Raw genomic sequence first — 14,175 nt, 5'->3', positions numbered from 1 at the left:
TAAGGGGTTCCTTTCCTTACATAGTCCTGTCTATTGCATCTCAGCCCTCCATCTGTATGTGTCAGGAGAATAATTTGGATGCTTGTCCCATCAAGACCCTTCTAGAGGTGGTTGAGAGAGCTGTGAGCTGTGAAATCACTATTCAGGTGTTTTTCTCATAAATGCGGCTAGTTCAATTAGTGTAGTATATTAAATGTGGAGATGGTAGTCACCTTCCCAGATATTTCCCCCTTTCGTTGCTTGCATGACTCTATTGTCTTCTCTAGAGCTTTACTTTTCTGGTGTAGGGAGTTGTATAAAGTACTCCCAAGGTGCATTTGCTCCTCGAGATCCTCGGTCGACAGACCAGTCAACATTCTTTCCACGGACCTCTCATTCCTAGTTTTAGTCCGACTCTTTTTTTTTTTTTTTTTTTTTAAATACTAAGTATTTTTAACACACACACACACGAGGAGAATGGGAGAAGGTTTTTTTTAAAGAAACTTACAGTGATGTATATCCAAAATGGCCTAACTCTTGGATATATAGCATAGGTTTTAAGTATCTTTAATTCACACTCATTTTTCAAAATGGGATTAACCCACTATTTTTTCTTTTGAAAATACTAAGTATTTTTAACACACACACACAAGGAGAGGGGGAGAAGGTTTTTTTTATAGAAACTTATATTGATGTATATCCAAAATGGTCTAACTCTTGAATACATAGCACAAGCTTTAAATCTCTTTAACTCACACTCATTTTCCAATGTGGGATTAACACACTGTTTTTTCTTTTGAAAATACTAAGTATTTTTAACACACACACATGAGGAGAGGGGGAGAAGGTTTTTTTTTTTAAGAAACTGATAGTAATAAAGAAACTGATAGTAATGTATATCCAAAATAGCCTAACTCTTGGATACACAGTATAGATTTTAAACCTCTTTAGTTCGATTCTGGATGATCTTGACGTCTTCCCTCCTCGATCTTGGTCCACATGTCGGACTTCGATTAATATATATGTGGATTTTTTATCATCCTCAAACATGGCCCATGGCCCTAGAATGGTTATATGCCCCTCTATTCATCACTTTTTTTTTAATTCCTATTCGGAATTTTTAAGTCATTTAAGAAAATAAATATTTGACTAACAAAGCATGACAGCATGACATTTTGATAAACTATAAAAATTACAATAATTATATAAGTGTTGTATGTGTAAATGTTATTGTAAGGACTCAATTCGCGACGGCCCCAAAACAGTATTGGGTTCGTACGTTGAGGGCCCAAACAATATAATTTGTAGAGCGTGGGTTTGAAAGGCTAGGTCTTAGTCACCGGACGGCGGTTAGTCGTGGTGCTCATACAGAATTAAATCATGTTCACTCGGGGAGTCTTTCTCCTCGAGACGGTCTGGGAGGCTCTGGTTCTTGGCCTTTTTTCCCAGCAATCAAAGAAAATGCAAATACAAGAGCAAAGAAAATGCAAATGAGTTTTAAACTAAATTACTAATTGTAAGGACTCAATTCGCGACGGCCCCAAAACAGTATTGGGTTCGCACGTTGAGGGCCCAAACAATATAATTTGTAGAGCGTGGGTTTGAAATGCTAGGTCTTGGTCACCGGACGGCGGTTAGTCATGGTGCTCATACAGAATTAAACCATGTTCGCTCGGGGAGTCTTTCTCCTCAAGACGGTCTGGGAGGCTCTGGTTCTTGGCCTTTTTTCCCAACAATCAAAGAAAATGCAAATACAAGAGCAAAGAAAATGCAACTGAGTTTTAAACTAAATTACTAATTGTAAGGACTCAATTCGCAACGATCCCAAAACAGTATTGGGTTCGCACGTTGAGGGCCCAAACAATATAATTTGTAGAGCGTGGGTTTGAAAGGCTAGGCCTTGGTCACCGGATGGCGGTTAGTCGTGGTACTCATACAGAATTAAACCATGTTCGCTCGGGGAGTCTTTCTCCTCGAGATGGTCTGGGAGGCTCTGGTTCTTGGCCTTTTTTCTCAGCCTCTTTTTCTGACATTTGCTTCCCCTTTTATATTAGCTTGTATCCATTATCCAACGTCCACGTGTAGGTTCGACTTTGCAGGACTGATATTTGTCTCATCAGCCCATATCCAAAGTGGTTGAGGGTGGTTGTAAAAGCTGAAAAGCATGGTTCTGTCAGGTGCAGAATATTCAATGGCAGTAATGGCAGCTTTCCCTTTGTCATTGGTCGTCATACTATCTAGCGGTCCTTTCTCTATCAACATAGATATTTTAGATTTTTTCAAAACTGTTCTTATACCGTTCTTGCCCTTTCTTTCAAGAGTGCCTCGGGGATGCCGAGGACAGAATCATCCTCGGCTATGTCTTAAGATTACTTGGACTTTTATTATACGTCCTCGGCTATATCCCTCCTCGGCTCGGGCCTTGGGCCCCAATGTAAAAATGGGTCAGGGTCACAAATTATTGGGCCCCACAGTTATATTATTATTTTAGGATATTCGACTTTTTTTTTTTTTAAGGAAATAGGATATTTGACTTAATTCATGGTTCATATTATTTTGTTATTATTTATTTGTAGAAACCACATTAAAGTAATAATGAATACATTTGAGAATATATTTATAAATCTAAGTATAATTTGGAAAGAATAAATGATTCCTATTAGATTTCTCGGCTTAATTAGAAATTGGAGATCAACCTAATTTATCCAACCGGTTCACAGGAGTATGTTGTCTAGAAATTTTTATTTTTTATTTTTTATATAAAATTGCAGGCATGGAGGCTCAAAAAAAATTTCAATTTATTATTATATTTTAATTTTAAAAGAGGTAAAATTTAGCATTTGGTTCACAAAATTTGGGTCAAGTTCTATTTTAATTCTTGAATTTGAAAGTTTTTGGTCCTAGGATTAGTCCTTTCATAATTTGTATTATAATTATAGCTTTGGTCCTAGGATGACACTTCTTTAAAGGAATCTCAAATTTTTGCAACTAAAATAAGAACCTAATCCAAATTTTATGCACTAATTATATATTTCACCTTTAAAAATCATTCAAGGTTACCAATCATTAGGAATAAAAACAAGTTTTCATTGTTAAAGGCTACACAAGAATACATCAAAACAAACTTATATCATACATTTTTGGGATGTCTTGTATACTTTCAGTTTAGTAGCTTTCACAAATTCAATTTATTGTTTTTTATAAAAGTGAATTCTATTTAATTCATACTTGCGTATATGGAATTAAATTTGGAAAAGATTACATGTGATTTTCCCCCCCTTTTGAAACTAAAGTAAACTTGGCTTTGTTCATCAAAACAAAATAAAATAAAATAAACTTGGCTTTGAAAAATTAAACAAAATAAATAAACAAATTCTCGTTTACTTTGTGCGTGTAAGGTATTTTTGATTGTGGCTTTGTGGTTGAAGGCGTAGGAGCTATCAACAGAACTTAAACTGCTTCCTTGTTATATATATGGTTAATATTCAATGTCAAATTGTAAACTCAAAGTTTTGGCAAAAATAGACAAACAAAAAAATTATTTATAAAATACCCCCTGTTTTATTGGTCTCATCGAAACTAGCAGTCAGGACTCAGGCACACCAAAAAGGTAGCCGGCAGGTGGGAAAAAAAGTTTTATAAACCTAGAAGAATCTTTGCAAATCTTTAATTCATTAAAAAATATTTTTTTAATAAATTGGATAGAATTTGAATGCATAGTTTGGATGTGTTTGGATACCGTTTATTTTGTTAAAAAATTAAAAACACTGTAGTAAAATAATTTTTAAATATGTAAATAGTACTGTGGGACTCATTGTAATGAAAAAATTGTTGAAAAAGAGATTTGTGGGTCCCATGAACAGTACATGGGACTCACTGGTGTGACATAAAACCATAGAAACACACTTCTTAAAAAAAAAAAAAAAAAAAAATGTAGACACAAACACTAGGAGTTTCGTCCGTATCCAAACAGATACTCTAATTAACAAAGATTGATCATATTGGTACTAAATTACTGACACTGATAAATTTCTTTAAGATCTGATTTCAAATCTCCTATTTAATCGTAAAAGACTTTACAGTTTTCCAATTAACTTAATTAAAATCTAGGATTCTTTGAGTTGAAAATTATAGGAACTCTTTGGTTAATTAAAGAGTAATCTTTTTTGATAAACAATTAAAGAGTAATCTTGGTACAATATAAAAAGTCACTACTTTTACTACAACTTTTTTACGTAGTAAACTATGACAGGCTGTATGTCATCACTTTCACATAGACTTATTATTTTTTCTTAACCACTCACATTTTACCACATGCACAGTACTTGTGACAAGAGTTGTGGTTTATTAGGTGGTGTAAGAATTTTTCTTTTGTTAATTCAAGTAACTACTTTCCCGGGCTGCACACTTTTCTTAATGTCATATGACAAAAAGCAGATGTTATTACTATTTGAAACTACAAATTAACCTAATACATATTGTATATAATACATGCTTTACAGATGAAGCAAATGTCCTTTTTTTTAAAGAGGGTATATTCGATTCTCAAACTCGGTTTAAACCACATGACCCAACAATCTTTCACATGGTCAACTATATCGATTCTACTAGAAATTCAACTGATCTAGTGGCTATATTTTTTTCTGCTCACATTTTTTTAACAAGTGAGAAATGGGTTTCAAACATGATAGGTTTCAACTAAGCCAGACAGTGTTACTAAAATCATGAAAATTCTTTGCTAACTACGCATGGACTTTTATCAAAGAAAGAAAAGGGTACTGCAAAGTGAGTTTTAAATGTAAGCTTTACGTACCGAAGGTACCGTGATGATTTACAGATTATAATTGTCCACACAACAACAACATAGTATTGTCCCACAAAGTTAATCGTATATAGGGTACCTCATAGGGTCACAAAATGTGATCCGCTGGTCCACACTGCTGGCTAACTACAACCACTTGCAAGATATGTGTGTAAAATTTCCCTTATCCAATTCAGTAGCTCAGTACTAGTCGCATCTATTTACCAAGAACCCCTCTGAAATCTGTAAAAAAAATGGGCGTCAACACATTTTCTATAGCTCATTAATTTGCTTATTTTGGAGAAATTGTACTTTTCTACCATGAACTATATCTCATTTTACACTTGTCATCTAAACTACAAGAATGCACGATTACCCCGTAAACTAAGACCTGTGTAACACTTTAATCTCTCTTGTCAGTCTGTTACTTTCTCAATTAAGTCTAATGAAATGTAACATTAAAAAACCAATTTACCATCTATTGTCTGTTTTGGAGAGAGGAATAAATTGACTTTTTAATACTAAATTTTGTTAGACTTAACCCCAAAATAGATGGCGTAGGAGTTAAGTGTTACAAAGTTCTAATTTTTGGGGTATCAATTGTGCATTTTTGATAATTCAGAGGCAAAATGTAAAATGAGGTATAATTTAAGATGAAAAAATAATAATAATAATTTGCCCCCTTATTTTTATTGACTTTGAAGTAATTTTAAATTCACATTGATGATGTCAAAATAGTATCTATTCCTCTCTGTCTCTGAATGATTCAATGTGTTCTTCCCAAAGATGAAAAGAAAATCTTCAAGTATGAGCATAACCAGAAGTTTCCAATGATAAAGCAACCCTATTCTCATAGAACCAATAGTTAAGAGCCACGTGAGGATATGACCAAATATATCCAACAACATTAGTCCATGATGTTGCACAAATGGGGGTTGGTGTAGTTATAGATAACATATACACAACACTCCACCAGTTTTATTATAAGTTATAACATCCAATGATCAATGATCAATGACATTTTTGAAATTTTAATGCCGACATGACAGTAGGTGAGTGAAATGGATCACTTGTGTTGAGTAAATGTTATGCCATTAGACTGTAGTGCTGGTTTCTTAGACAAAGCACTGAACATTAACCATTTGAATTTTGAATTAACAAATGCTCTGGCCGAATAGGATTATGTAGTTGTGATGATTTAGCCTTTAATGTAATTATTAATGCTTCTTTGATACCCAAAAAGAAAACATCGACAATTTGAATGTTTTCCTTATCCTTTTCATCATTGGGACAATTAAGTCAACTTTATAAATTCACCTATACTTTTATGCCTCTTGTTATTTGCTAAAAACTCATATTAATCAAAGGAACCACAAGGGAGTTCTCACCCCGGTGGATTTCTTGGTTCAAGCTTCAAAGAGATCCCTCATATTACTTCTTTTACATTTTTTTTCGTACTCTAATATAATTTTCGGTTTTTTTATTTTATTTTTTTTAACTAGTAATTAATAGAACATTGTAATTTTTTTAAGTGATGTTAAGGATACTACAAATGTTACTAATAAACTTTGGAAATTAATATCTCATCAACTATCAAACTCAAAACAAGGAAGAAATTAAGAAATTAATTTGTATTGTTGATGTGGCACAATTTAAATTCATTGTCATGTTAGTTTGTCACTTTCATATGTGTTTACCACTAACACCACTTATGTTTTGCGCCAGTCACAATAGGCCACTTACAACATCAACAATTGCAGAAAGTGTTGTCCCTAAACTTATTGTTTTCTGTATTTGAAGCTCATATAAAAAAGAAATTAATATTCAAATTTCATGAGTTAAAAGGGAAAATAAAAATACATTTGAAACTAAACATTAGCGGGTATGTATTGCCAAGAGCCTTGTAACTTATCTATCACATCCTAATATTCCTAAGAGAGAAATCTACGGTTTAGATCATCCCTCAACAATAGAATTTCCAATGTCGGATGTGAACTTATAAGCCCCACTAATTCTTTTTGATCCATCTAATTCTTTTTTCTTTCTTTTTAAAATTAGACTTCTATTGACCGGGTAATTGCCTAATTGGAGACTCAGATTTTTTTTTTCGATATAGATTTATATTGACTTGGTAATTGAGAATTGGTGCACCCAAGTGCCTCAACAAGCGTTCTCATTGTTAGGAAAACTAGGAGCCCAACTTATTGGACATCAGCCCAAATCCACAATTTAAATTCTTGACACTGTTGTCAAGTTTCTTCCATATTCTGCCTCATATATTTAAGCATTGTCCATTCAAGAGCTATAACCGATAGCAAATGACAAAACCTTAACTTTATTCCCTGCCTCAAATATGTAACTGGGATAGAAATTTCACCATCACAATTATGTAGCCAGAAATTCTCGGATGTCTTCCACCATGGATTACCAGCTTGCCTTTATAGTTACCTCGAATTTAGGTTGTCTTAATAAATAAACCACCAGAGAAATTACAATCCCTGCCCAATAAGTGTCCTGGTGCTGTCTCTATACATGCAGTTTGTCCAGGATTCAGCCATCTAACATTCAGTATCGAGTCTACTTGCCTTATGCCTTAATTGAGAAAAGGCAAAACTTATTGACCAACGATGCAATGCTTCTGAGAAAGTTCAAGAGATTTTTGAGCAGCAGCAGCATATAATAGAACTAGGACCTCTTATTTATTTAATTTGATTATTACTAGCCAGGAGCCTGGGCCTTTTCTTCTTTTGCATGCCAAAAAGGTTCCAAATGAGTAATAGCAGTCTGTTTTCCCCTTTCATGCTTTCATATTAACTCTGGTAGAATTAACAATAAAAAATCATAAAGCTGTGTTTGTGTTTTTGGTCAAATAGCCATGTAGGCATACACCATACGGGATTTCTATTTCGATGCATTCAGGTCTACACAACTGTGAATTAACTTTCTTTCTAATATAATGTCAAGAGAAGGCTTCAACACATGCCAATGGTTTCATATGCATGGACAAGTGCACATGCCAATGGTACGATCTCTATATTTCTCTTATTTCCTATGATCTTGCAATCACTTACATATTTACTTTAATAAGCTCCACACAGCAATCACACCAGTGTGTAAAATACAAAAAGTGGTCAAATTTACACATTTTCCACAAAAAACTACCCACATCAATGGGTGTATAAGTTTGTAAATATACACATCTGCTATAGTAACCGTGTAAATATACACAGTTACTGTAGCTATGTAATTTTTTTTTTCTCTCTCCTACTCATCAGACCTCTCCTTTTCTCTTTTCCCCAAAATCTCTTCTTCCACCATCTTCATTTTCATCTCACACACTCACTCTCTCTTCCTCTGAACAAGACAAAGCCGGTTAACCACCCACCACCACACCCAAGCTTAAAATCCCACCTTTCTTAAACCCCAAAACCCAAATCAAAACTACACCCACAACTCAGAACACCAAAAACCAAAGAAAATCACCAAGTCCCTAAACCCAAGAGAGAACCCAAAGTTAAAAGCCTTTTGTTTGTGGTGGTTGATTGGCTGAACCCATGGTGTTCGGCCATGGTGGTCTAGGTTAGGTGGAAATCGGGTTTAGAGAGCTAGAAAGAGAAGGGGTTTAATTTATGTAGGTTTCGGCCTTTATGGTGGTAATGTGAGGTCCGGCCATGGCCATGGAGCTCCAGCCTTGGAGGTTTGGCCATGTAATGGTGAAGAGAGAAGAGAGTTGAGAGATGAGAGAGAACTTTTTACTTTTTTGAGGAAAAGATGAGAATGAACGTGAAGAGAATAGTCATAAAGTATAAAGTAAAAAAAAAAATATATATATATATATATATTAATTATTTAAATCAAATGAAGTATATAATAGATAATCTGATGTGAGTGTTTTGTAAAAGTGTATGTGTAAAATAGAAAAAGTGGGTTCTTACATATTCACTTAAGTTGCCCATTCTTTAGTATATTCAATCACTGAATATATGTCACTCATGCATTTGCTATCTCTAAACAGAAGTGTATAAATTATAAACTAGAACATGAACATGGGTGTGAACAAAAATTTGATTAAGAATTTTATAAATCTCATTCCCAAGAGAATGTCCATAACAACTTAACCAAAAAGTAAATTGGTAAAGTTATTGTATATCCAATAACTTTTAAGAGTCCAAAGATACATGGGAGATCATTGGCCGATTAAATGGTACCTCTCAAGTGCCAAGATCAGGTTCTTGGAAATGATTTGATGGACACTGGTGGTCCATGTGAGTATCTCCACTGATCACACGCAGAGCATTTCTCCAACTTCACACTGTTCTCCAACGTACAAAATTTACAGGACCAGATTGTGTACTTGATACCAGCATCTTTTGGCTTTTGTGTGCTACAAACCTCACATACTAGAGCCAGCGGCTGCAGTAATACACCACCATTCACATGCAAAAAACTCATGAGTATTATAGCAGGAGTGCAGGCAAGTAAAATTTATATACAATGACCGTAGAATAGGATAAAGTGGAGCATAAGAAACTGAGAGTAAGTACAAACTCAAGCAAGTCTTTATCATCTAACTAATGACCACTACCTTTTCACAATCTCTAGATTGCTTTCCATGGCATAAAATTTATAATGAAATGTTCATAGGTTTGACAATGGAAAGGACCTTTTAGTTCTGTGAGAAATTTACAGTTAGAGAGAGAGAGATGAAATGCTTGCTATAATGCTTAAGTAAGAAAGAGTAAACAAAAAACCAGGCACTTATCAAACAAATTTTTTTTTATCAGTCAGCTACACATGCATCCAGTGGATCTTGAATCCATGACCTCACCATAGGGGAGAGAGTGCCAGTTGAGGTAGAGTTCATTGGCAAAACAGTATGTTAATCACCGTAAGATAATTTACATGACCATTTCATAATAAACTTGTTCTAAGTGAAGTACAAGCGAAACCAATTTTTCTCTGCTTATGCTACAAAACTTGGTCTGCATGGGTGAACTTTGAAGCAACATACTCATTACATATCCAAAAGGACATATACAGAAAAATATTCGCTCCATTAAAAACTGAATATATAAAATAATATTATGCATTGAAGCACTTACTGGATTCAATAAAGTGCATGTTCCACACTCCCACATAGCAGGTTCCTCTGAGTTCAGTGTTCTATCACACATTGTATCACAACTAAGCACTGGCCCAGAAGATGAAGGACAGGACAAATCCACGAAATCAGGTTCAGGCCAACAAGTAGACTGAGAAAATGAAGTGTTATCTGAATTACCAATTCTTTTTTTAGATCTATTGTCACGATCAAGCATGGACCCAGAGGTTGAAGCATCCATAGATAAATCAACAAAATTGGATTCCACATGATCATTGGAAGATTGACCAAATGAACTTTGATCTGTTTCCCGACTTCTTTTTCGAGATACTGCTGCATCCGCAGCACGTGTCCTTGAACCACCATCTAGCCTTGAACCTCCTGCACTTTGCTCCATATGTACAAGGTCCTGCAAGATATCAGAGCTACTTTCTTCATCCCCAGAAGCTTCACAAGACTGAGAACCACACCAGATATCATCCTGTAATCTTCTTTCTGCAGCCATTGCAGCAGCTTGTATTGGACTAAGTGAAACCATAATGGTACTATCACCACCAAGACGCTTCGGTCCAGAAGGCAAGAGAGATTCCAAACGCACTCTCTTTTCTGCAGCTGCTAGTGCAGTTTTGCGGAGAGACGAAAGAGGAGGTTGACGAGAGAAACCACCCAAACGCCTCCCAGGAAGATCAAATCCATCACCTGTGCCAGTTATACCCTTGGTCATCAGCTCCTCACATTCCTGTACATAATCAAAGGCATCAAGCACAATAAAACAAACAAGAGAGAGACAGAAGCTGCAAATTATGCAACTGAAAACCTGCTTTCTACATAGTTTTCTTAAAAAAGCGATTTCAAAGCTGGAAAACAGGGTTTAGGACGTCCACAACTCAAATCCACATGGTGCCAATTACTAAAAGAAATGAAATATAAGTATAATTCTTTGAAATTCCCTAACTCCAATCCAAGTTTTTCTCCACTCCAAATTGCATGAAAGCAAACATAAGATCCAAAAAAAATGTTATCCAAGTGGAGTGTGCAACGGTGAAAATCAGTGAAATATATATGGTACATATTGCAGTACCATACAACTGGTCCAGCACAGTTTTTGTAAGAAAAGAAGTGCTTGCTTTTTTTTATAAAAGCGGAGAAAAAAGAAAAAGAATTACTTGTGCAGCTAACAAAGTAGAACTCAGGTAGAGTGGATATATCATAATTAACAAATCCAACAATAACACTTCTTTTCTGACTGCATTAAGTATATTCATCCATCAAAAAGGCAAAATCTTCAAAAAAATTTAGGACTATACATTTGCTTATATAAATTGATCATCAATTGGGATTGGACACATGACTCAAATATTTAAGGGCTATGGATACATACAAGAAAAATATTTGGTTTCTTAAGACGCATGAAATGCATTTCAGATTCATTTTTTTTAATCCTCTTATAAGAAATGAAACATTGAATGATAGTTGTAATAAAATGAAGGATAATTAGAAAGACCTTTCTAAGTTCATCCCACAGCTTGTAGAAGCTGGCATTGTGAGGACCATGGGCGTTATGGCAAAGCTCATGAAGCATAGTATCAAGAACTTGATCAAAAGGGAAGAAATCCCAATCCCTGTTCGGCCTTCGAAGCCTCAGCTTCACATGCACCCCACCTCCCACATTCAACCCCAGAAGAGCTGGATTTTTTGGACTGCCAATTTGTTTATTTATAATTATCATTCAATACGGAACACAAAATAATATAAACTTAGACCCAAAAAAAGAAAAAAACAATCCAAACTTATGTGCCTCATTCGACTGCCAATAAATTTAACAAAACAAAACTGTAGAGTACTAACAATAGTGGAATTTACATGGGAGCTTAAAACAACATATATCAAATCAATAAATATTCAACTTGGGCAATGAAATGTTTTTAACAAAATAAAAATATAAAACAAGTTTGCAATTAAGTAACAATCATATCCTCGTTTAATGCAGAAATGATATAAAATAGTTCACCTAATTTTAACCAATGCACCATTTGGCTTGGTAAAAACTAAAATCTAAATCTTTCTTCAAAGAAACAAAAACCGAAAAAATAAAATGATATCAAACAAAAGTAACTCTCTCTCTCTCTCTCTCTCTCTCTCTCTCTCTCTCTCTCTCTCTCTCTCACACACACACACGAAATAATGGAATATTCAATATCAATAACCTAAAATCTTTGTCTAATAGCCTATTACATTTTAAAAAAAAAAAAAAAAAAACATATTTGAATGTTACAACATAATTGGATTTGAATAAATATCATAAAATTAAAAAATAACAACATTCAAAAAAATAATCTAACAAAATCTTTGTCTAATAGCCTAATAACAACATTCCAAAAAAAAATAATAATAAAAAATAACTTTGAATGTTATAACGTATGGGGTTTGAATAAATATCATAAATTTCCTTTACATAAAATCAATAAAAAATCTATCAGTTTATTAAAAAAAAAAAAAAAAAAAAAAAAAACGTATGGGATTTGCATAAGTATCATAAATTTCCAATTTTTCATTACTTCCCCATCACTTTTTGCTACAATTTTCTCGGGAAACAAACGGAAAAGTAGAAGAGAATACCAGAACTCAGAGAGGACTTTGACCCTCCATTTGTGTTTGCGCATAATGGGTTGGACCTGCTTGGCTATTTTCTCAAGCATCTTCTTTGCCTCGTCTTGTCCAGGCTTTTTCAGGGCTTTGGTTTCCCAAACCTTGTGAAGATCGCCCAAATTCATTGCTGAATTTGAAAATTACCCAAAAGCCCTAGACGATTTTGAAGCTAAGGTAACCAAAGCTTGGATATTTTTAACAATGTAATTATGATGTTCATTTGTGAATGATCGGTGAATCCGTGGGAGACTGGGAAAAAGTTTTCCGATATGGGAATTGGGATTTGGGATTTGAAGTTGAAAGGGAAGTGGAAAAAAAAGGTTGGCGGGATTTGGTTTATGCATTCTCACACGTGGGAAGTGGAATTTTTTTTTTTTTTTTTTTTTTTGCAAATTACATTTTTCCCCTCTTTACTTTCTGCTTTTAAATTAGATCATATAATTCCAAGAGGTGTTAAATTAAAGCCTGTACAAATTAAACTCTATAATTTTTAAAATTTTAAGCTGAATCTTTAAATTTTAAAATATTGTCAATTTAAACCCCTAAATCAAAATAAAAAATTATGAGGTTTTAAGTTATTGTGATTTTTCATTTTTTACACTATTTAAGCTATTAGAGAAGGTTGCTTCACCGCTACTTGACCTATCCAATTTATGATTTGCAATGTTGTAGACTTTAGCAAATTTTTGTTTGTTGTAATTTTTTTTAAGAGAAAAGTTGTAATTTTAACTAGATAAGGAGAGAACTTAATTCTTGAACTCATTATCTATAAGTTAAATTTGCAGTTGTTCATAGATCTTCTGTTTGTTGTAATTCGTATATTCTTTTCTTGGAAAAAGGATGCTGCTTTTACTTTGTTTTAATAATATTTTCTGTTTATTAGCCAAAAAAAAAAAAAAAAAGAGTCCACATTCTTCAAAGAGGAACCGTTTTGATCTTTATCTTGATTTTCTTCATGGACATGAGTGTTTTAATAAGATTGTACAGTGATTGGATACCAAGAAGATTAGGTGTTTCATCTTTATTAATCATGATTTAGCTTCATCCATTCAAGAGTCGTTAGCACTCTATCCAACCGCTCTCATTCTAGCTCTTAAGCATTTCCATAGTTGTGCCATGCGAACTTGGGATGATGCATTCTATGTTTTGTCATTTTAAACTTCAAACTTTTATAAGTCATGAAAATCTAAACACTTCGTCCATATATATGTTAAAAATTAATGATAGAAAACTTGTTTTTAATATTTATTACTTGAATTTCCCTCTCTTAAATGGGAGATATATGAACTTTAGAAAAAACAATGTTCTACCAGATTTATTTCTAAGCTGCACCACACAACAAGTCTTGAAGAGGCTCAAGAATTGGGAAAGGAAAGAACTCCGCCTTTTTCTCTTGGAACTAACCTAATTTTTTTGCGGTTACCAAAAAAAAATGTTTTCATTCTTTGCTATTTATCTTTATTGGTTTTATCCTCTGTAACTTTTTCTTTTTTGAGAAGATTACCCTCTGTAACTTGATTGTGTTTCTAATAAATATTTACAAAATGTTTAGATTGTCATATTTTATAAAAGTTTAGGGGTTAATTTGACAATAAAAAAAAATCTTTTTTTTTTTGGCATAATAATTAAACTCTACTTTTTTGCT

General features: G+C 33.8%; 1 protein-coding gene across 1 annotated transcript; it reads right to left on the bottom strand.

Annotated features, from left to right (window-relative positions):
- Positions 1-8,831: 8,831 nt before the first annotated feature.
- LOC115954877 lies at positions 8,832-12,839 on the bottom strand. Its single transcript, XM_031072846.1, has 4 exons — positions 12,501-12,839; positions 11,386-11,581; positions 9,883-10,620; positions 8,832-9,193 (listed from the first exon to the last, which is right to left on the bottom strand). The coding sequence occupies exons 1-4, from the start codon at positions 12,653-12,655 to the stop codon at positions 9,005-9,007; spliced, it is 1,278 nt and encodes a 425-aa protein (XP_030928706.1). The 5' UTR covers positions 12,656-12,839; the 3' UTR covers positions 8,832-9,004.
- Between the last annotated feature and the right edge of the window lie 1,336 nt (positions 12,840-14,175).

The sequence above is a fragment of the Quercus lobata genome, chromosome 8, assembly GCF_001633185.2.
Source record: "Quercus lobata isolate SW786 chromosome 8, ValleyOak3.0 Primary Assembly, whole genome shotgun sequence".
Taxonomy (NCBI): Eukaryota; Viridiplantae; Streptophyta; class Magnoliopsida; order Fagales; family Fagaceae; genus Quercus; species Quercus lobata.
The sequence above is the reverse complement of the archived record's forward strand: the minus strand, read 5'-3'. Positions and strand labels throughout refer to the sequence as shown.

Excerpts from the sequence above, each read along its gene's own strand:
- LOC115954877 (XM_031072846.1), bottom strand. The coding sequence starts at position 12,655 with ATGAATTTGGGCGATCTTCACAAGGTTTGGGAAACCAAAGCCCTGAAA. Across the intron at positions 11,582-12,500 it reads AAAGTCCTCTCTGAGTTCTG|TCCAAAAAATCCAGCTCTTC; the intron begins GTATTCTCTTCT and ends ACAAATTGGCAG. Across the intron at positions 10,621-11,385 it reads TGTGGGATGAACTTAGAAAG|GAATGTGAGGAGCTGATGAC; the intron begins GTCTTTCTAATT and ends GATTATGTACAG.